The 24,014-nt window shown below is 45.7% G+C and overlaps 1 protein-coding gene across 2 annotated transcripts; it reads right to left on the bottom strand.

Moving 5' to 3' along the window:
* Positions 1–57: 57 nt before the first annotated feature.
* Positions 58–22,051, bottom strand: PNOC (prepronociceptin). 2 transcript variants are annotated; one of them, XM_041767570.1, is made up of 4 exons: positions 21,973–22,051; positions 11,813–11,970; positions 3,075–3,523; positions 58–500 (listed from the first exon to the last, which is right to left on the bottom strand). In XM_041767570.1, exons 2-3 carry the CDS (start codon positions 11,936–11,938, stop codon positions 3,122–3,124), a joined length of 528 nt encoding a protein of 175 aa, XP_041623504.1. In that variant the 5' UTR covers positions 11,939–11,970; positions 21,973–22,051; the 3' UTR covers positions 58–500; positions 3,075–3,121. The 2 variants fall into 2 exon arrangements, with proteins under 2 accessions (XP_041623504.1, XP_041623505.1); XM_041767571.1 differs by lacking the exon at positions 21,973–22,051 and adding an exon at positions 21,700–21,809.
* Between the last annotated feature and the right edge of the window lie 1,963 nt (positions 22,052–24,014).

Genomic DNA, 24,014 nt, shown 5'->3' with positions numbered 1-24,014 from the left:
GGTGTGTCTGGAGTCTGGGCTTCTCGGTGACCTCACTTAAAAAACAGCCACCCAATGTATTAACCATTTGCTCAGTAGAAGTTTAATGGAGAAATATCTGTTTAAAACAATCAGTCAAAAAGAACAGCTCTTTTACAAACAAGTTATGGCAGTGACAGGTCAAAACCCCGGGCTTAATTTCCTGTTCCTTTGACCCACCCCTAGAAGAGGAGAGAGTGTGGAGTGAGGACAGATGGGGCCGTTTATATGTTAGCCAGAGGAATTACAAAAATACACTCTGATGTAGCAACAAGGTTGTCATGAAACATGCCATGGTGGGGGGGGCGGGGAGGGACTGGGAGAGTGGGGAGGGAAAGACAACCAGACAGGGAGGTTCTCCACCCTGAGGGTGGAGACCTGAAGGCAGAGCTTGCCTCAGGGCCTTGGGAAGGAAGGAGTCCCGATTCCCAGCCGACAGGTCTGGGGCTGGAGACATGCTGTTTTGGGGATCACCTGGACACCTGGGGAGACAGAAATGATTAAAATGGCAAACACAGTAGTTTCTTTGACCTTTCAATGCTATTTGCCCTGGTGACTGAGCAATAGAAGGGAGGCAATGGAAAACTTATCAACTGAATAAAGAGCCCCTGAAGCAGCAAGTAGAGTTCCCTAACTTCCTCCATACACCTGCTTTTTTCTGGCCTCAAGTCTATTGACAGGATTCACAGAATAATGGCTGGGACTTGAAAGGCAGAGCTGAGGCCTGGAGCCCAGAAGCAGCTCTCTTATCCTTGATGTTTGGAATCCAAGCGTAGTAATTCATTTTTTGAGGCTAAATAGTGTCCTCATTTATGGCGCTTTTATATTGCAAGTGCTCTTTACACCTGATTTCACCAATTCCTCACCACGAATGAATCTGCTCACTTTCCACTGTCTAGAAAGATCAAGGTGTGGGGCAGAAGAGAGTAGAATAGGAACAGGGAAAGGGATAGGCAGATACCCTTTGCACGGATCTTTCTAGGACTGGACTTGCATCTCAATGTCCCTCCCTTCCCGACATCATTACACCTTCTAAATAGGGTTCTTTATCCCATTTCAGTGTCAGGAGGCCCCACTTCCTCCAGCCTTCCAAGTGGTGGTTGGTATTGGGTATCTCAGAAATCCAGAACAGCCCTGGCAACAGGATTCCCCACGATGGAGACATCTGAGACATGTGTAGGGCTGGTTGAGGTGTGTGTGGGTGAGTGAAGACAGGGTCTCAGCTGCCTGGTGTGGACTCATAAGTATATATCCATATTAGAACTTAGCCACCGTGAATGTGTGCAAAAAGAGAGATGGCTGCAGAAAGAGGAAGGAGAACAATCAATAATATAGTCAAATGAGCTGGTTAACATTTCCAGTGGTTCTGTCAAGAACTTTACATCTTGAGTAAAGCAGCAGACAAGCTAGTTACCAAGTTATGTTTCAGTGCCTCTCAGCTGGAAGCTTAATAGAAAACTAGCAAAGTCAATTGTCTGAATAGGGGCTCAAATTTTTTTTTTAAATAAATTGATTTCTGCTAATGTGATTTTATTTTTTATTTTCATTTTTTACTTTTAAAAAGATTTTTTAAAAGCCATGAAAGACACACAGAGAGAGGCAGAGACATAGGCAGAGGGAGAAGCAGGCTCTCCAGTGAGTAGGGAGCCCAATGCAGGACTCAATCCCAGGACCGAGGATCACACCCTGAGCTGAAGGCAGACATTCAACCACTGAGCCACCCAGGTGCCCCTAATGTGACTGATTTTAAACTGTTTTTAGGAAAATAGCTGTGGTTCAGAATTAGACAAGAGCCTCAGTGTCCCTTAAGAGCCACTTTAAGAAGAATAAATGTCTAAGATTGGAAAGAATTCAATCCATGCCATTTCTGAAAGATATGCTGTGTTAGGTACTATGCAAATATGGCTTAGGAAGGAATAGGATCCTTGTTAAGGATCCAAGAGTATGACTTCAAAAACCGTGAGGGTTATTAATTCAGGGCCTTTAGAGATTAGTCATTCTGCTAAAATGCACATGGCAGCCTTCTCCTCACAATTTAATACTTACGTCTGTATTTGGTAATACACCTTCTACAACCAGCTTACCTGCAAAGAGCTATGTGGGCTGCCTCCATGCTGAAGTGTGGGTGCTAAAGATTAACAGTTGTATTAATATACTTTGAAAATGAGGATTATTAATGATCTGGCTACCTTTGACATATGGAGAACAAAATAAAACAGCACATGTAGACTTTTTTAATGTCCCTAAATCAGGGAAAAGCCTCACTTGGGTAGTGTTCGGGGGAATGTTTATGACCAATTGATTAGTTCCTTCTATTAGGGTAAGTTTCTACTGTTAACGAAGAGGTATGAGGCTCTGCAGATAATCAGATTCCCATATATAAATTAAGGCACATGTTTGATGGGTAGAATTTTCTTAGATTTTCAGAAAAATTCCACTGTGCTAGTTTTCTACTCCACTAGAAGTTCTGTACAGGGTGACGGACCAAGGAAAGTGGAATTTGTAATGATGGGGCAATAAATTAGAGGGTTTGATGTTTATTATCTGATATGTATTATAGTACATGTAGAAGCATTCCCTTGGGCATAAGATGGCCCAGATTCTCTAAGCCTTGCTCAGTGATGATGATGAAGTAGGTCTAGCTATGGGTTCCTAGATAGTCTCTGAGGAAAGGTGAACTGAATGGTTACTATGGCAACTGGATAGGTAGATTGGTCCACTTAACTGTCCCCATAGTAACTGAGCTCCTGGAGAGCGATAGAGGAATTAGTTATCTTAACAGGCTACTATTATCCCCATGGTAACGAGTCTCTAAATGGCAGTGGTCAGCCCTAAGGAACAATCTGAGGAAAATGCTCCCTAGAGAAAGGATAGGTAGGAGGCAGAGAGGTGAATAGACCTTCCCTGCCTCCCAGGAGCTGAACACCTTGGGGAGGTCTGGGATGTGTGTGTGCATGTATCTGGGGGCTTATGTGCTTCCAGGCCCAGGGGAAAGGCTAAGACAGTTGGGTATATAAGGTTTCCTTTTGCCCCCAGCTCAATCGTGCCCAACTCACTCATGGGTTGAAGTGGACGGTGCAGCTGGGAGGGGCTCCCCTTCCAGCTACACATTACCATTCTGATGCAAGGTGCGCCGGCGCTGACTGGACTGCATGCTCAGGACCAGGTACTGCCTCATAAACTCACTGAACCGCTTTTGGTTGGCCAACTTCCGGGCCGACTTCCGGGCCCCAGTGAAGCCTCCAAATCTCTTCTGCAGCTGCTTCTGCTCTATCTCTCCAGCCTCATCCATGCCTGGCTCTGTCCCTTCCTGGGCTTGGATTAGGCTCCTGATGCGAGGCATGCGCTTCAGCTGCATCTCAGAGGTGCTTGGCTGGTGAAGGACAGTTGCCACGTGCTCTGGGTCAGCAGGGCTGAGCTGCCAGGAGCCCCTGGCCATGACCTTGGTGCATGGAGTCCAGAGAGGGCTGCTGAAGACCTTCCCTTCACACTCAAGGATGCACACCTGCAAAGATATAGGCAGGGTGGGGAGGGAGGGAGGAGAAGGATTGGGAATGTCTATTAGTCCAAGGTGATGAGATAAAGTCCTTCTATTGCATACAAAATCCACATTGGTACCAATGCAAGTGCTTCTGAAGCATCTCTTTATTAAGTATCATGTAGCAGTTTTACACATAATTACTCAGGTTTGTAGAATTTCAGAGTTGCAAAGACACAAAAAACTATCTGGCCAGAGAGGTGAGTTAATTTACCACAGGTATCACAGAAAGTCAGTGCAGAATGAGTGCCCCAAACCACACTCAGAGCACTAGCTGAGTTTTTGAAGCCAATACGACTCACAAGGGTCACCCATAAAAAAGAATCTTATTTTGTTCTCTTCCCAGCCTTGGGAGAGATCAGTTTGGTTTAAGAAGCTGGGGATGTCAAAGCAGGTACTTAAATCTGCATGTTGAGATGAACCCTGGTGTGGTTCATTTTTCATCCCACATATACTAGTTCTCACTTACCTGTGCCTCAGTTATAGGAAATGAGGATCAAGACTATTTGGAATGTAGACAGGTTGGAGTAGGGTTTAGGTGGGGAAGAGGGGCCATCAGATACCATCCAGTAGACCTGCCAGGGCTCTGGGAACTTCTGCTGCTGCTCTGTCTCTCCAGGTGTCTTCCACTTCTAGTCTATACCAACACCCTGGCCATGAGGTTTCCATACCCTTCCTGACTTGTCCTGGCCTTGGCCATGCTTCCCACACTCCTATCTTTAATTGTGCCTTTTGGAAGCATCTAACCTCCAACTTCTTTTACTATTTGCTGTCTTTGCTTCACCCCAAATGCTTCTCTGTGTTTCTGTCCTCTGCCAGATGAAAACCCCATTTCAACTTGACCTTGCCATCACAGTCACTGAGTAGCTGCGGAGCCCTTCATCAAACCTTGGAGCTCTTGCCTGGCTTACAGGGCATCAAGAGATACTGCTCTGTCTGGACAGCTGTGGGACATCAGAAGACTGGAGTGTGTGCCCCGTATCCCCTATCTGGGGAGCAAAAGCCTCCCCATGGTGTTCAGAGTGGCACAGATGTTAATATAGGCAAGGTTTCCCACCGGATCCCTAAACAAGGATCCCTCCTTATGCATGAAGCTAAATCACATACCTTATAGCCATCCCACCGAACTCGAAAAAATGGCTCCGCCAGTTCCGCTTCTCTGCGACCCTTTGCCACTCTTGACCCTGACCCCCTTTTGTCTCTGCCAAGCTTCTCCAAGATGTGGTCTGTACTCATGCCTCCATTTCTGCATCTTCCATTTTTGCCTCATCTCCTTGAAATCTGCTTTCTGCCCTCTTCTTCCACTAATTGCCCTCTCGAGGACCACCAGTGAATTCCCAGTCACCAGATCCACTTGGGCCTCATTGTCACAGACTATGCTGCATTTGGCAGCACAGGCCACACCCTCCTGAAAATTCTCTTTCTGACATTGCACTCACCTCTCAGACTCCTTCCTTCTGGGTTCCTAAGATTCTATCTTTAAGATTCTTTAAGATTCTTCTTATCTCTCTTTACAATCTTCCCCTTGGTGACTGTTCATTTCTGTGATTTTGGTCATAACTTTCAGAGCATCCGAGGTCTATAGGTTCAGCGCCTGACATCCGTTGAACTCCAGACACTTCTCTGATCCCTGTCTGGTATCACCATCAAAGTATCTAACTAGCACTTTAAATGCAAGTTGTTAAGAATTCCCTTCTGGGGCAGAGACTGCCAATTGCTCATTCCATACCCATCTTGCCTCTTCCTTCTTAACAGAACACTTGTCTTCTTCCTGAAGGCCACATGTATGTTTCTCAAACTCCTTTTTAGCCAGAGGTGGCCAATGACATAAAACTGGAAGTGACCCTGGGAAGGTGGGGCTCCTGGGAAAGTAGGAGGCTGACTCATCAGGGGAGAGCATCCTTTCTTCCTTCTTTTACCCGTCCTCCAGCCTCCTGCTTAGAATTGGCTGGAACTCAATTGGCTATCTTGAAGACATGAAGTGACTCAGAGGATGGAAGCCATGTGGGAGTGGCACCCATATACGGATAAAGTAGAAAGAGAAGGAGCCTGGGACATTGGCGATGTGGTAAAGCTGCCATACCAGCCCTGGATTATCTACCTCCCAACTTCTTTGAGGAATCAAATCGCTGTCTTATTTAAGCCATTGTTACTTTAGGTCTTTCTTACTAGCAGGTGATATACTTTCTCTACCTTACGTCTGCTCTTCTGCTTGGTCTGGGTGGGAATCCAAATAATCTCAGAATTATTTATTTATTTAATTTATTTATTTTAGAGAGAGGGCTCAGGAGGGGGCAGAGACAGTGGGAGAGAAGCAGCCTCCCCACTGAGCACAGCACCTGAAGCTGAGGGGACTTGATCCCATGACCCTGAGATCACGACCTGAATTGGTGATCAAGAGTCGGACGCTCAACCAAATGAGCCATCCAGGTGCCCCTCAGCACTTTTAAAAAGACAGAATTCAAAAGCCGGTTAAATTCCTGAGGAATAGAACCAGGGTTTAAAATGCACTTTTATAAGGATCAGGTAATTGTGAAACCTACCTGGGTTTGGAAACCGCTAACATAGTCCATGTTCACATGTTATCATGAGGTTTAGTAATTAATGTGTCCAAAACTCCACTGTTAGACAAGATATTACCTGAACGAGAACCCAAGACTTTCAATCCAGGATGTCTCCTATTCAATGAGCCCTGTGTGCTTGCAATACAAATTGGTGTAAATTAATACAAGAGTAAGAATCTTGTGAGACTGAAAGGTAAAGTTCTGATGGGAAAATTGCTAATTTTTTCTGGGCCAGAGAGAAGAAAGAGACTAGTCAGTGGGAGTGCCACTTATCTTCCCTGATAAGATTTCCAAGGTGCACCCTTTGCCAGGCCCCCCTGCTAGCCATAGGTAGTGACGGTGGCCCCTGCTGATACACAAGTCGTGAGCATATCTTTTCCATTTAGATTTTCCTCAGAGATGCTGATAGAACTATTATCATTAGTGCCAACTCAGCTGAGATACAAAGAGAAGCCACTTTTTCACATCCTCAAAGTCACTGGGTATGAATGAATGGCAGCTTCCATAGTGGGGGGAGGGTAGACTTTAACACAGTGGTAGCTACAAATCCAAGTGCTCTTTAAGAATGGCTACCGGTTAAGGGTGCTTGGGTGGCTCAGCTGGTTAAGCATCTGCCTTCAGCTCAGGTCATGATCCCAGGGTCCTGGGATTGAGTTCCACATCAGAGTCCCTGCTCAGCTGGGAATCTGCTACTTCCTCTGCCTCTGTCCCTCCTCCCGGCTTGTGCTCACTCTTTCTCTCTCACATAAATTAAAAAAAAATCTTAAAAAAAAAGAATTGCTACTGGTTTGTTAGAATGCAGATTCTTAGCCTATACTCCTAGAGATGCTGATTTAGTATGTCAAGGGTATGGCCCAGGAATCTGCATTTTTAGCCAATGCCCCGGTGATTCTGAGGCTGGACTATATTTGAGAAATCCTGCTTTGGATCTTGCTTTGAGGAGGAAGGTGTCATCATGGAATATAGTAGTCGGAGAAAGGGTTACTTGGGTCTTTATTTAGCTGTTCCTGAAATACTTTGAAGAAAACCAGGCACAACCAACTTGTAGTACATTCTTTTCAGATCATCATCCCATTGAGTTATTATTCTATAGCCGTGGGTATCTAGTGGGGAGCAATTTTGTCCCCAGGGAACATTTGGAAATGTCTGGAGCCATTTTTGGTTGTCACATGGTGGGTGGGGAAGGGGGGGATGCTACTGCTATCCAATGAGTAAGGCCGGGATGCTGGTAAACATCCTACAATGCACAGACAGCCCTCCACCCCCACCCCATGACAAAGAATTATCCAGTCTACAATATCCATAGCGGTGAGTGTGAGGTATCCTACTCTATAGGGTCAAGAGGAAAGCAGGAAAGCATGGGTAGTACTGGGGAAAGCCAGAAGTGTAAAATTTTGGAGATAACATGGAGTTGGAGCAGACTTGGTCCACTCCTTACAGAATAGAACCCCAAATGCTTGTTGAACAGTTCTACTCCATCCATTTACAAGAACAGGTGGAGGTTATTAAACCTAGAGGCTATGAGATCTTCTGGGAGCCCCTGGGTCGCTAAACCCAGATGGTAATTAGATTAGGTGTCAATCGGAGAAAATGCAGTTCTATGATCAAACCAGATGCATAGGCTGTACAGAGACTCAACATACTGTTAGATGAATTGGATACTGACAAAATCATCTCAGCCCTTGATTTAGGAGAAAGTTTTGGGCAAATGTGAGGAATCCAAATTCGCAACAGCATTTGTAGCACCAGATGGGCATATGAGCTTAATGCCTAACACTCTGGTCTAAGGGACCCACCAGCCTCTTTCCAGAGATTGGTTAATGGACTATTAAGTGGAGCTGGACACATTTTCACAGCCTACACCGATGACATTGCTATATTAAGCCAGAGTGTGGATGAGCGTCTGGAAAGTCTCAGACTGGTGCCAAATTCATCTGTAAAGCTGGGTTTAGAGGGAAACTGAGCAAAGGGCCATCTGGATGTCTGGGATCAAACATTAGGGAAATAGGCACATGAGCCCATTGGAAGGAAAAGAAGAGGCTCACTGAGATTGTCAAGTTTCTGCCACTAAAGAATCAAATCACTTTTGACCGAAAGACATTTAGGAGCTATTTGCTTTAATAAGTTATGCTAGAATATTAGGGCTAACACTAGTAGGGAAGCAGATAAATAGTGCAAGAGGAAAACATATTGGGAACTCTTACTGCAAATCAATCAGTAAGTTTTCATGTAATGAAGGTAGAAAGCACTAGAAGTTCATTTCTTTTGCTATTATTCAAGTTTCAGGAAGTTATAAATACATTTCCCCAGACCTTGATGGTTGCCTTCTTCTTTGTCTCTAAAACAACTTGGTGAATCTAGTTTTTTTTTTTTCTCTACATAAGCTTATGGGCTAAGTATCATTCATAATTAGGCAGAAGCCCAAGGCATTGCAATGGGTTTGGGTGTGAGAGTCATTTACTGACCAAAACTACAGTCTTACACAAAGCCAGCCATCTTTGGACCATTGATCTAGAGTGAGAAATACAGAACTTCCTGATAAAGCCAAGGATTTAAATTGTCCTGGGAATAGCTCAGAATTCCATAATTTAGTGGAGGGATTGGGAAGGTGATCCTTGCTGAAATATCTAAGTTCCCCCAGCTCCCATAATTCACAAAGTTGGGAAAGAGTTGCAAGATTTGGAAATGAGATGTGGTTGCCAACGTTCTAGGCATTTCATCAAACTTTAAAAAACAGGTGAAAAGTGAATACAAACTAGGAATAAAACAACCAGGCAGTCAGGTTCCCTGAGGGTCAGCAGGCACTTTGAAGGATTTCTCTTTCCCTGTGAAGGTCTAACTGGTTATATTCTAACTTGTTTCCAAGAAGTATCAACTGGTGCTGTCTGGATCCCAGATATTTAAATGCTAGGGTGGAATGGAAACATGTTCCAGATTCTTTACTGGCTTTGAAAGATGCCAATGTGAAAAGTCTGCAGCATTTGCACTGGATGGACCCATTAGGAGGCTAGGGGTCTAGCTGTCTTACAATTTCCATGGAACATGTTCATGGAGTACTGCTCTCTGCCATGCTCTGTGCTACACGATGGGGATCCCCAACACAATCAGAAAAGGACCCTTACACGTTATGGTAAAACACTGGCAGACACAAGTACCTGTCAGGACACAAAGGAGCGAGGTTGTGGCTCTACTGGGGGCAGGTGGAGAATCAGCATAGTGTTCTCATAGGTGAAATTTAATCTGAGTTTTGAAGTAGGAGTACTGGATGAAGGAGGAGGGAGAAGAAGGCACAGGATGGTGGGGCAAGTTCTTGAAGCCTTGGGAAGGCCAAGAAGGGAAAGTGGGATTTTTAAGGAACTGTAAAAAGTGATTGAGGTAAGGAGTGTACCCTGGGGAGACACCTGCAGCCTGGGGAGAGCTGAAGGCCTGGGATCCAGGATGGCATCTCAGAAGGAGAGAGTATAGGGAGATGAGAAGCCCCCGATCTTGGTGATCACTTGTGTTTACAGAGTGGGGAGAGGAACAGGAACCCAAGAGGACATAGAAAAAGAGGAGTCTGAATGGAGAAGAGAACCAGGCAAGTTTATCAGGAGAGGATAAGGAGGAGGAAGCCTACCAACTGGTCCTGGACCTTGCTCGATGTGATGCAGTACAAAGGGGGCGAAGGCACAAGTGTAGATGACTTCCTGAGTATACAAATATCTGTTTAAGTCCTAATGCTTTTTTTTTTTTTGAGTGGGAAATAACGGGTTACTTACCATGAAAGCTAGAGATTCCAGAATTGTGCATAACTTTCAGTCTTGTCTAAGCTACAAATTGAGAATTTAGCAGCATGGTGATTATCAGATTATCAGCTCATCATGGGTTTACATGTAAACTATGTCGTCTGCTCTGTTTACTAAGATCAGGGGAAGGTGTTTTTTAGATAAACTTTAAACCTCTTTGTGCTGCACAACAAAGCCCTGTGGGCCTTCTATGTTTCAGCCAAACTCAGTTTTCTCAGTTCCTTAAATGACATTTCCCTCTGGGCACAGGCGTTTGCACATGTGCGCCTGGCCTCCCTCCACCATGGGGAGCACTCTCCCTGCCTCTTCACTCCCACTTTTCAGGTCTCCTTAGATGCTTCTAAGCATCTAGTCTAGTTTCTAGTCTAGTTTGGGGGCCACTGCTCTGGGCTTCCCTAGCACCCAATAATTAATCACTCCCTCTTGGAGGGATTGTGAGATCTTCTCTCCCACAGGTTACAAACTCCATCCATCTGGTTACCTACCTTTGGATCCTTTGCCCAAGCCTTGGGCTCAGAATATAGTAAATGCTCAGAAAAACCACAACAGATCAATGAGAAGGATGGATAAACTTTGGATGGGTTACCTGGGGATGCTCTTCATGATGCAGTAGTTATTACTGTTCAGAAAACAGGTGTGGGGATAGGTTGGTTTTTGGGTCTGTAGGGGCTGTGTCCACTCATGGTTAGTGAGCTAACCCAATATGAATATATGTTCCATATTTGTACACTTGCCTTAAAGAGCACTAGTTACTTTTGGTTGATTTTTAAAGATTGAGGAGTTTGAAGGGTGCCTGGGTGGCTCAGTCAGTTAAGCAGCTGACTTCTGATTTCAGCTTAGGTCATGATCTCAGGGTTCTGGGATGGAGCCCTGCATCAGGCCCCATGCTCAGTGGGGAGACTGTTTCAGGATTCTCTCCTTCTCCCTCTGCCTCTCCCCCCATTCTCTCTCAAAGAAGTAAATAAATAAATAAATAAATAAATAAATAAACCTTAAAAAGATAAAGGTTGAGGGGTTTGGAATATGACACCTTTTCAAAGAAGTTTGACTACAAAGAAAAAATAATTGAGTTATATTGGGCTTAATAGAGGAATAGCCATTCAGACTGCTATGAAAGCAGTTAAGAAAGCAGTTTATTTAATGTAAAGAAATTTAATGCCAGATTTGCACCTCAAATTCAAAATTTAAAATATAAGGGAGCATTTAGGTATTTGTTGTAGAATTAACTTTAATACCAAAGATGGAGGGCAATGTACATGTTCAACAGGAGGACCATAGTTAAACAAATTATACTGTATTCATAGAAATAAAGAACTTAAAATAATGTTAAATAACATGGGGAAATTATCCTGGTATAATATAGCACGTGAAAAAACTAAAATTGTTTCTCTGACAGGTGGGATTAAGGGTAATTTTCTTTTTTCAGACTTCTCTTAATTTGACAAATTCTCTAAGAGGAGTATGCATTATTTTAATAATGGGAATGAAATGGCGGCCCAGGCAGGCCTTTATCTGAATGTGAAAAAGTGGAAAGATGTCAGGGTTTATACTTAGAAGATGTGAAGTCCCGTATCTGTTTCCTTTTTTTTTTTTTTTTTTAAGATTTTGTTGATTTATTCATGAGAGACACAGAGAGAGAGAGAGAGGCAGAGACATAGGCAGAGGGAGAAGCAGACTCCCTTCCCCACAGGGAGCCCAATGTGGGACTTAATCCCAGGACCCTGGGATCATGACCTGAGCCAAGGGCAGATGCTCAACCACTGAGCCACTCAGGTGTCCCCTGCATCTGTTTCCTACTGACCACGTGACACCAGATGAGTCACCCGACCTCTGGGCAAGGCCCTAAGTTTCTCCTTCTGGGTCTGGAGGGAAGAAGGAGGAGAAGGCAGGGATGCTCCAGGACCTACCTCAAGGTTGAAGCTGTCAAGAGCTGGGCGGAGCTTCTCTCTGCAGGTCAGACAGTCCTTTTGGCAGCTTCCAGACACGCTGGAGAAGAGGCTGAGCAGCAGGAGGTCACAAAGCAGGATTTTCATGGTGCAGGAGCAGGAAGTAGGGTGCTAAAATGCTAAAACACAAGGAAGGGTGGGGGGCAATTACACCAGCCATTCTGTGGGGGCCTCACACAGGGGATGCACTAGAGGTCACAGCACCAGAGCCTAAGATTCACCTCCAGGAGGGAGTGGGTTATCCAGGAAACAAGAGGCCTGCTCCTGTCAGCCAGGTCTACCCTGCATGCCCGGGGTTGGGGGTCTGGGCTCCTAGGGAGAGCACCCTTGTGATTCTAGCCACCTAGCTGTCTCAACAGGCAGGAGCATTTCCAGGGAGCTAAAGGCCTCACTTAGCCGCTTACCCATGTGTGACGGTAAGATGATCTTGCCAAGCTTCAGTTTTCACAGCTACAAAAGGGGTATAGTGGTACCTGTCTTGTCACAGGGCCGATGCAAAGAGATGAGATCCATAAGGGGAGTTTTGCACAGGGTCTTGCAAGAGTGAGATTTATGAATGACTCATGGACTTTGTCTTGTCCTCCCTAGCCTTCCCTGTCTCAGCCAGGAATACCTGAGTTCCGGAATTTGCTCTTCCAGGAAGCCTCCACCAGGCTCCTTGTCTGCTTCCCGCACTAGGTGTGAGCTGGCTTCCTGAACACAGGGCCTATATGTTCACTGTGTTTAGTCCACACAAAACACAGGACCAGGTATGTGGAGTGGAGTGATTGATTGAAAAATGAACAGAGACACGAAGATAACAGCTCCAGCTATTAGTTAGGTCAGCCGTTTATATTCTTTATGTAGGATTGCCTAAAAGGTGTTCAGTTTTTCCTGCTGCTCTTTAAATTTATCCGGCAATCAAGCCTCCTGAATCAAAATGCTGTTTCCTTGGACTGCATCATTTTAAGTCCCTGTAGAAACATTTTTACTTGGAGGATTAAATGGAATAGGGAACAAGGGAAATTTCTGGCAATGTTGGGAATGTTCTTGGCTGAGGTATAGGTCGCAGGGGTGTATACACTTGCTGAAACCCTGGGAATTGTACATTTAAATCCTGTGCATTTCACCGTACATAAATTTTAACTTCAACAAAGAGCCCAGTGTAGAAAAACAAAAATTACTGCTTTCTCATCAGACTATACTGAGAAAAAGTATAAGCCTTGCTCATCAAATGCGGTCTTCAGACCAATATTGGCATCATCTGGGATCTTTTTAGAAGTGCAAGATGTCAGGCCCTAAGCCAGAGCTACTGAATTTGGATCTACTTTTTAAGCAAGATTCTCAGGTGATCCAGACACATGCTAAAGTCTGAGAAGCCCTGCTAGAAGATGGATCTGGAATGAAGCAAGTCAATAAGAGAAGGAAGGGGATCCTGCAATTGAATTCACCCAATGGCCATATTGGGAGACTCTCCCAGTTCTTCTCCCGTGTCATCCAAGCATCTTATACTAAGAGGATGTCCACTAAAAGATGCTTAATCAGTGCTTGCTAAGTCAATGAGGTGATATATGAGATGGGTTTTGAATGAATAATGGTTTGCCAAGAGGACACAGAAGAGGGCATCTGAGAGGCTCAGGGAACAACCTTTGGAAAGACATGGAGGAGTTGGGACCACAGCCTGTGAGAGGTACCAAGGCCACCTGCCCACACGTCCTATGGGAAGCTCCCTGGAACTGGGTCTTGCTTGCCATCCAAAGGGTTTAAGCTTTACTCAACAGGTGATGGGGTGTGCAGGGCTAATGAACAATGAACAAAAACATATTATATATAATAAAGAAACATATTATATGCATTTTTTCTTCTCTATCCCAAAGGCCAGTGCCTTAGCTGAGACTTACTGCCTTGGCTATTGTGATGGCCTCCTAATTAGTCCACCTAATGATCTGGCTGCCCACCAAGCCATCTCCAAATCTGATGACATTACTTCATACTTAAAATGAATCTGTAACCCCAGTGGGACTTCGTACTGCTCCTGCCCACTTTTTCTAGCTTTGTCTCTTGTTGTTCACAGTGACATCTCTTCTGGTAGTAGGGAATCATGCAGTTCCCATTTCTATCCTGTCCTCAATGCCTTTGAATCTTGGCACATGCTCTTCCTTCTGTCCAGACTACCTGTCTCCAATTTATACTTCCTACGCACCTCAAAAATTATCCCCTCTGGGAAGTCATCTCCAAACTATGGTCTGAGTTAGATGAAACTCCTCTGTTTCTATGCCATCGTGAAGCAGCACATCACAGTGGGAAAGGAAGAGAGCCTCGGGGGCCTGTCAAACAGACATGACAGACCTGTGTCACAGAGCTCTGATTTGCATTTTCTCATCCGCTCATCACTACAGAATGACTAGGTTCAGATCCTATATCTGAAACTCAACTTCTCAGTTTCTCATCTGTAAAAATTGGACAATAATAGTGCCTATCTCATAGGGCGATGAATGTGGTAACGTTTCTAAGAAGTTAAAATGGCACCTGGCACATAACCAGTGCTATAAAAAAGCTTATAAAAGAAAAAAGCCAGCACATAGCCTTCACTTTATAATGCTATCATCATCTCTCACATGGCACTTATGACATTGTACTGTAAGCTTGGATTTCTATGGCTACTTGTCCCACTGGGCTGTGACTTCCTGAAGGGCTGATACCGTGTTATATGGTTCTCTGTATTTCTGGCCCCGAGCACAGAGTGAGGAGGCACTTAAGAGGTGCTCAGAATGTTTGATAAGAGGCAGAAGAGTATCTCTGGAGCATTATTCCTTCTTTTTAGCCAATGTAGAGTTGAAGAGCATCTAGGAGCATCTGCCTCGCTGGGGTCTGAGAAGCTAATGGCACAGGAGCCACTTCTGGACTGTGTAACTGACAGCATGTCTGTTAGCTAATTGTTCAGTTCATGGGGGCAGGAGTGGGACTTGTGTCACTCCAGAGCGAGGCAAGACACCATCCTAAGCTGTAGCCCCATGCCTGCTCTGCTATGGTTGCAAAAGGCTGTGAGGCGTGGCTGGAATAGTGTCACGTGCTAAGTCTGCAGGTTAAATACTTGTTGGTGCACAAGCTATAGAAGCTCATCACACCGGTTCTTTTGAAGAGAAAATGTGTCCTTGAGTTCCAAACAGCCACCCCATAAGCACATGTCAAATTGAGGACTGCTCGAATATGCCTTTGTTTATTCTGAGACTTGCCTTTACATTTATTATTTTCTTAAATTTTAGTCCTTCTAGGGGCACCTGGGTGGCTCAGTGGTTGAGCAACTGCCTTCCCTTCAGGTGGTGATCCCTGGGTGATCCCTGGGTCCTGGGATCAAGTCCCACCTTGCGCTCCCCGCAGAAAACCTGATTCTCTATCTGCCTATATGTCTGTCTCTCTCTCTCTGTGTCTCTAATGAATGAATAAATGAAATCTTAAAAAAATAAATACATTTTCGTCCTAGTTGGGAGACGTTTTTGTAGAATTTGTCCAGAATGGCATGGTTGTGCCCTCTATGGCCACATGGTGGCAGTAGCTGTATGTCACCAAGGAAAGAGAAGGCTCGGCGGAGAGGGACCGGATCCTTCCTAATACACAACTGCCATACATAACGTTTGCATAGGCTGAGCTGATAAGTTGTGACAGATGTTAATGAAATGCTCTCCGGCTGAGGTTTTTCATGAACCTCATTAACTGTCGCTACTTGCACATTCAGGAAATGCCCGGTGGATTGATTGATGTTTGTTATCTCAAATTCTGGGTAAATGGGTTTTTAGGATGAGGTGAAGAAAGAAGATGAGCTCCTGGGACATTTAGCATGGAAAATGTATTTGATAGCCTTGCCGCATGTAAAATGTGAGCCGTCCTTGGTTTGGCACTTGGAAAATCTTATCATATGCACTTGGCATTAGCTTGCCCCCACCCCCCTGCTCCCCTCTGGGGTGGCCCACCATACACCTCTCTTACAGGCTCCAGCCTCCCTACCCTCTGTGTCCTACTCCTCGCTCTGAACAAGTAACTCCACCTATTATTGAAAACCCATAAAAAAAAAAATCCATGCACGAAGCTATTTATTCTTTGCAATTCCAAGAGTCCTTAAAATGGGACCAACGCAGGTCTATCTCAAAGGTAGTGATATTTTAATGAGACCAATATAAGTGAAAGTTCAAAATAAATCTAATTATCCTTACAGAGGGGACCATATTTTGTACTTTTTGGTACTCCTCACAACACCTAGCATCATTGTGTTCTAGGTTAAGTCAGATTTTGAACTGTACTGAAAAATCAATACTTCCATTTTTAAGAAATCTTAGCAACATCGCTATGCTTTGTCTTGTAGCTCTGTGTATAAGTTAATGTCATGTAAGTGAAGGTGAGTAATTAGTTAATTCATGGATTTTATTTATTTATTTATTTATTTATTTATTTATTTATTTATTTTCATGGATTATTATAAGTTTTTTTTTTTATATTTATAAGTTTTATACTTTGTTTGATTTGGGGTGAGCTACTTTACCTGAGAGAGTTTGTCTTCTTCACTGCAAAATGGGGAACATGACAGGTGGTGTTTTTTGTTTATTGCAAGAATACTGACCCTCAGTAAATAAAACTGCCTGGAATATGTTTGAATTTTACCTGGCTTGTATTTCACTTGGTGAACCAAGCTTGGTTAACACTTCCGTGTGATGATGCTATCATCTGGACATCTCTTATTGAATAAAGGAATGTTTAATTACCTCTTATTTCAGTAATGACACCTTATAAATATAATTGTGTCTCGTTGTTTATGAAGATAAAATACCACTGTGTTTTAGTCTTAATCTATTTGCATGTAATCTTGCTTCCCAGGGCAATATAATTAGGTGCTTATCTGTTTGGAGGATTACGTATGAAGCTAAAAGTTAATTGAGTTTTGTCTTATGACCTATGAGAAAGGCTGTAATTTTGGTGCTTTTAGTGGAGAAGAGGAGGGGCAGCCTTTCTGTGAGAGCCACGTACTTCTCTGTTCTTTTCATCAGCCACGTGTGTAGGTATTCTTCTTTAGAGCTGACAAAATATTTTTATATTCATATACGACCCTATAACCGAGGGTTAATAATATGTCTCTTTTTGAGAAGAATGTAAGTTCATAGGGGTTAAGCAACTTGCCTAAGATCATCCAGCTTATAAATAGCAGAGCCAGGACTTAAACTCAGATGTTTTGACGTCAAACTGTGTGTTCTGGGAAACTGTAAACTCTATATACTGCTTCTGCTTCGGAAGGGTTGGCCAATTCTGGTGGAATCTCACTGGGCCAGTCTCTATTTGTATTTGACAGTAATCACATTACCGCTATACTTAGAATACGATGTGCCAGGCACTGTGTTAATCGCTTTGTAAGCATCCATCCTATGGGGTAAGTGGTATTATCCCCATTTTACCATTGAGAAGACTGAGACTTGAAGGGAGTGCCAGAGGTGAGCCTCAGGCCCAGCTGATTTCCAGGCTCCTGCTCTCACTAGGCCACTCAGTGATCTCTGCAGCTGTCTCTGGGTAGGTGGATTCATTCTAAGGATTGCCCCCTGCCCTTTTATTAAGTTTTTATTTATTTATTCATGAGAGGCAGAGACACAGGCAGAAGGAGAAGCAGGCTCCCCCTGGGACTTGATCCCACGACCTGAACCACTGAGCCAAGGTGTCCCTAAGAACTCCCTTTTATCCTGACTCTGGGCTTTCCCTCTCTGATTGCAACGTCCTTATTGTTGTCTCTCCTTCATAGAGAAATTTTTCATTGCCCACAGGCATGGGGGTTTGTCTTCTGCATGCCTCACTCTTTGACCCCTTGTAGACAGAGGACTCCTCCACTGGATTTTGCTTGTTCACCAGCTGTTACTAAGAGAGCCTCCTTTAGTGGTTTTTCGTCCTCTCACCAATATGCTCATGTTCAAAAAGGTCCTTCTTCTCTAAATTTCCACCTGGAAGGAGGGAATGAGCAGAGAGGAGGTGGAGGGCAAAGCAGGTCCCCCACCCCAGCGTGCCTGGTGCTGGTGAACAATGAATGAGCAAGAGCCCTGTGCTTAGAAACGAGAGTCCTGGATTCCAGCTTTGGCTCTCTCGTTACCTGTGGGATCTGGAGCAAATCTCTTTCTTTCTCTGGGCCTCAGTTTCTCCTTCTCCAGAAAGAGTCAGTTAGGTTAGATGGTTAATATTTTTTATTTTATAAGTGGCCAGATATTTGGGCTCTTCTAATAAGGAGAAGCAAGAAGGAAGGAGGGAAGGAGGAGTGAAGATGAGGGTTTCATGAGGAAGCAGCTTCAGGGCAGCACAGAACAGAGGCCGAACAGCCCAGCTCTAGCTCAGGAGAGGGCTGGGAGGGGGCAACAGACATATTCCCTGTCAGGGCTGCCAGGAAGTTGGAAAGGTATCACTCTGAACTTTGATTTTCCGGATTCTGGCCCATAGTTCCACAGATGCTGTCAAAATAAGTGGATTTTTAAAAGCTTACATTTACTTTTATATTAAAATTACCTAATGTTCTTTCAAAAAGATTAGAAAGTACATGTAAGCAAAAGGGCTATGAATCTAGACCAATAACCTTCAAACTTCTTTAGTTTTATATCTCCAGCAATCAAACCGTTTTAAGCAGACATTCCCAATTGACTTATAAGCTAGGTACATTATGAAGCCCACTAAAGGGCAAATTAAGAAAGATAATATAAAAAGCAAGACTTCAGTTTCCCAAAGCCCAGTGGATTGTGGGGCACACACCCCTTTTGGAGACCACTGGCCTAAACTCATTGCCGTTCAGCTACATTGATGTGAGTTGCTACGAAGCCGAGGACATTCTGACAGTCTTCTCTGGCACAAAGCACTACGGGATCCTATCAGAATGTCACACACGTTTCTTGGCTGGATGAATGAAATGATGAATGGGGATGGGGGGTGGAGAGGGAGCACAGGCCCGGTGTGGGAAGAGGAGAGCTTGGCTGTATGGTGATTCACTGACATTTTCACCAAGACTTAGACTTCTTGGAAGCAAGCTTTACACTTCGCCTGCCAAGCCAGGCCCTTCAGAGCTGGCAACACTTGTTTCTGCAATGCTGAGGTAGCAGCTAATATTTGAAAGTCAAGACTGAATGTGATTGTAGCTGGTCTAGGGAGATGCCCAGAAAATTGGCTTGCCCCTCAAATTGACATGCCCCAAATCTCAAGGTTTGTGGCCAGTAGGAAACCTTCACGTTAGGTACTGGGAGTACCTACAGGCATTTAAATAAAAGCGTTTAGAAAATCCAGTTTGCGTAATGAGTTGTCAGCCATTGAAGCCACTGCAAGATGCTGTCACAAGGACTCCTGTTTTCTGAGAAGGGCCCATCCCCTTCCTAGGATGTCTGATGAGTAGCTCCACCCAGACGCAGGAGGGGTAGATTGCAAAGTTTCCATCTCAGGCTTCAGGAGCTGTGGGTCCATGGGGTGGGGCTCCCTGAGCTCTGTTGATAAAAGCATAGAACACTCACCCTAAACCTCACATCTCTACTGTGTGTGTGTGGGGGGGGTGGGGAGCGTGTGTTAGCATGAAACAAGCATGTAGACAAGCTTAGCTCACTTCCGGGCAATGAGGATTTCAATAAAGGTTAATTCCCTTGCCCTCCTTTTGGGCTTTGTCCTGGGAGCCACCTCCCTCTCCGAAGCCCTCCACCCATCCCAATCCTACCTCCTTGCCCGCTCAGTCTGAATCCCTGGAATCTCTGGAGCAAGTGCTCCTTCTTCCAAATTCCTCCAGCACTTGCTGTGTGGACCACACAATTTAGGACTTAATTACCCCCAGCCTTGCATCCGTCCTCTAATTGTTTCACTGTGTTTGCATTGTCCTACCCCCACCCCCATTACTTGGTGAGCCCCCCTGACCCCAGAGGGTGGTGTGCAGAAGCCGGGAAGGCTGGACTCGGTCCTCACAGGGCCTGGTCCAGTTCAGTCCCTAACACAGTATTTAGCTGAGCTCTCAGCTTCAGTTTCGCAACGTGGAGACGATGACACCAGCTCACGGGGCTGTTGCTGGGGACAATGGGTGTGAAATCGTGAAGATGTAAATCGTTGTGCGAACATAAAGGGCTGTTATTATCACCTCTGTTGGATCCACCGGAGCCCCCACATGCCTCCCCTGCCTGATGGAGTGTAGATGATAAATACCTGATTGATGGAATACAGAATGGCTTTGTGACAGCTCCCGTCACAGGCTCCAGAGAGCGCGGGGTAGAGCCTAATCCTGCAATTACTCCCTTCATTGACAATGCAAAATCTCCTGCATTTTCTAAATCCCCCGAGTACCCTCAGCCCTCAGCTGATAAAGCAGAGGCTGCTGCCTCGTGGAGAACAGAACAGCACCCCCTCAGCAACCCGGGGCTGGACCGCACACAGTGCCCTCGACGGGGCAGCACACATGGCCTAGGGAAGGAAGCTGCTCCTTTTACTGACGTGGTGGGTAAGGACAGTCTTTCCAGGCACCCTCGCCCACAGAGGACTCAGCAAGCCCAAAGGAACACTAATCCTTCCTGTTAAAGGTATCGCAGCATCAGTGGAAGTGTATTGAATATTTCCCTGCCTCACTTCGTAAATGTGAAAAAGGAGTGTGCGTGCAGCAGCCACCCACAGGCAATGAGAAAGAACAGCAATTTCTTTGGGAGGTTTTGATAAGAAGCCAGGCAGTTACTTTCCCCCATCTATGTTGAGAACTCTGGTTTAGGCTTGCTGGCAAATGCCATGCAAAGCTCATCTTTTGTGAGTCTGCCGAACAATGTTATTGGTTATAATTGGGGCAATTATGGGCTGCTCGAGGAAGCGAAACACAGATGTTTAAGCCCGGGATCAGGGTATTCAAGTCCAAGCAGCTTGCTTTAAATAGTCCATTTCCCGAATCATCCTGCTTTACTTGAAATTCCCCCAGAACTTACCCATGTTCAGAGTGAGATGGGGGGAGGAGGGGATGGATAATGAAGGGAGGGGAAACGACACATGCAGAAAGTGACAGAGAGAGAGAGAGAGAGAGAGAGAGAGAGAGAGAGAGAGATGGATGCACAACGGAGACAGAAAAGGAGGCTGAGAAAGAGCGAGAGTTTGGATGACTTCTGAACGTCATATTCAGCAGGACCTAGCAGAGACCTTTAAGTGGGCGAGATGGGCAGGAGGAGAAACATGCAGAGGAAGAGAAGAAACCCCCAGATAATTCAGGGGCTGGGAGCCCAAGGTCAGCCCTGCAGAAATCTACGTGGGTTTCGCGCACCGTGGCCGCGATCAGCACCGGTCGAGCATAACGCCCCGGGTCCCACTTTTCCCCACGTCATTACTGGCAATTTCTATTCAGTGCATCAGGGAGAAGGGTTCCCTCAGGACGGAGAAACCCAAATCCAAATCAAGTTCAGAGGTATGTTGAAAACCAGCCCGAACACACTCGGAGGGAAGGAAAGAAAGGAAGTCAGCCACAGAGAGAAATCATTCACCAGGGTGCCCCGAAAGGCCAGCCCCCTGCCCCGGTGCCTGCTCCCCCGCTAATCTCACGCCTGCATCCACCTCTTCTCAACAGAGAACAACGACATAGTGGGGGCCGCATCTGGGGAATCAAAACTTTTTCTCATTTCCAAGTTCAGCTCTTTCTTCTTCTGCAGCTCTCTTCAGGATGAAAACCTCAGCCCTCGCCTCCCACCCCCTATGTGAGCGCTGAAAGTAAGATGAATGGAGAAATAATTTTGCAGGAGGCCAGCAGCATCCACCCTGGACAAAGGAGACAGGGTGAGGGGAGAGCCCCTGGCTGCTGTGTTCCTTCCCCGGCCTCTCAGCTGTGCATCCGGGGCTGGGGTTCGCATGCAGTTGCCTACCTGAGAGCTGTCAGTAGCCCGGCTCCCTCGGATGTGAGGCTCAGTCCGCCGTACCAGCCACACCAGCATATATATAGCCTCCCCCCACCCCCCCACGCACAGCCCTCCCCTTCCCTGCCCACCTCGATGACACATACACACGCTGACCCCCTTCATCAAGCGAACAGCAGAACCTACAATCCTCCCTGGCTGCTCCCCGCCCCCCTGGCTCTGAGCTCAGACCTGTGACACCCCTACCGCCCCCCCATCCATCCATTCTCGAGCCTGCTTTACCTGGACTCTGTTCAGCCAGGATCCCACAGCTGCCTTCTCTTTGCTTCCAGAGGCACGGCGAGCACTGATGGGGAGCTCTGGGAGGAAAAAAAGACTCCTGGTGACAGCAACGAAGCAGACCCCAATCCCGGAGTCTCCTTGAACAACCTCTTTTTTTTTGCCTGAAGAGTAAGGAAGAGGAAGCGGGCAGAAGGAGGGGAATCTCACGCCAAGCTCCCACCGGCACAGAGAAGCCCAGAGCCGAGCTAAAGCCAAGCCCCCGCTCTTGTCACTGCCCCACAGGCAGCAACAGCTAGGCCACTCAAGGGAGTGGCTCTGACCTGCCACCGGTCAGGTCCGGGGGCATTTTCACAGGTGCCCACAGCAGGGCACAATGTAAGATGCTGAGCCCTTACTCTCAGAATGAAGTGTCTGAGACTCTGGCTCTACTGTCACAGCAAGTTACTGCTCTTCGAGAACCTCAGGTCCTCCTTCTGTGAAATGGGTATGGTGCCTCCTGAGTAGAAAAACGAGATTCCATTTGCATTTGGAACACAGGAGACCCTTAATAAATGTGTTCTGCAACCCCCCCATCCATTTCGCATTAAATAACACCCACCGAATCTAAAAATCCCCTGTCAACATCTAGTGTCACGGAAGAGTACTTTCAAAGCTGATGCCGAACCTTAGGGTGTCACCCCTCAAGGGCCTTGGAGTGTCAGAAGCTGTGGAAGATGCCTCCACTGCTCAGTGTGGAGCCTCCTTCCCTTGCCCATGGGGAGGTGGTTCACGGTCAGCCCAGGCAGGCAAGGTTTCGATCCCCAGCGTCCTGTGCATCCCTCCTCCTCTCTTTGCCCTGCACATATCGCAACATGACCTCCTCCTTGGTCCTCCCATAAAGATGCAAAAATGTTCCAGAATCCTGATTTGAGCCTATGTTGTGCTGGGCCCTCTCATGTGGCAAGTCTGGCCCTCTCGTGGACCTAAGAATGGCGGTGGAAAATGAAAGAAAGCATCTGCTTTGACTGCTAATGGCATGGTGTTTTTCTTTTTTTCTGGGAGGAGGAGCTGATGGAAATGTTCTGGAATTAGATAGTGCTGAGGGTTGCACAGCATAGTGGATATACTAAAAGCCACTGAATTCTATCCTTTAAAATAGTGAGTTTTATGTTATGTAAATTACATCTCAATAAAAAAACTAGAAAGCAAGCAAGTAAGCACTTGCCTCGAATGAAGAGCAACAAGTTCTAAGAATAAAACTTCCCTTCCATTCGTATTCAACGGCAAAAGGATCCAGGAGACCAACATGTCCATGATTTTCCACTTAGATCTTGACTGCTAGAAACTTACACTTTGTTACTATAGGTCAAAGCCCCCAGTAGGAACTGAGAAATTAGCATGATCTGTGGTCACTTTTGCATCCTGCCCTATGTGGGGATCCTAGGCCTGGAGCATGATTTCACTCATCCTGGGCCAGATGTTCTCGGTTGCCTCCCTGATACCCGTTCCTCTGTTCTTCATTTCTAAACAGTACCCTTGAATTTATTCCAGGGGGCAATGTGCTGTGCTAAAAGGCCACATTTCCCAACCTTCCTTGCAGCTAGGGGTAGCCAGTGAGGATCAAGCTGCTAGTCATTGGGCGGCGCTTCCAAGAAATCTCTTCTAAAGGGGGCTGGTGCAACCAGAAAAAGCCTCTTCTCTACCCTCTTTCCTTCCTGCCTGGAACATGGATATGACAGCTGGGGCTCTAGTAGCTATCTTGGGTCATCAGACAACTTTGAGGGTGAAAGCCATAGACTAAAGATGATGAAGCATAGAGACAGAAGGATTCTGGGTCCCTCATGACTATGAAAATGCCACACCAATCCTGGATTTCCAACCTCCAACTTTTTTTTAAAAGAGAAAAACCTCAGGTATTTAATTTCAAATATCAGTCAGGGTTCAGTTAGCTGTTGCTGCATAATAAACCACACCAAAGCCAGAGGCTTAAACACCAAATCTTTTATTTGGCTTGTGACACTGCAAATTGGCAATATCAGGCTGGGGTCAGCAGGGAGATTTTT

Source organism: Vulpes lagopus, chromosome 8 (genome assembly GCF_018345385.1).
Source record: "Vulpes lagopus strain Blue_001 chromosome 8, ASM1834538v1, whole genome shotgun sequence".
NCBI classification, from domain to species: domain Eukaryota; kingdom Metazoa; phylum Chordata; class Mammalia; order Carnivora; family Canidae; genus Vulpes; species Vulpes lagopus.
This window is presented reverse-complemented; position numbering and strand designations above follow the sequence as displayed.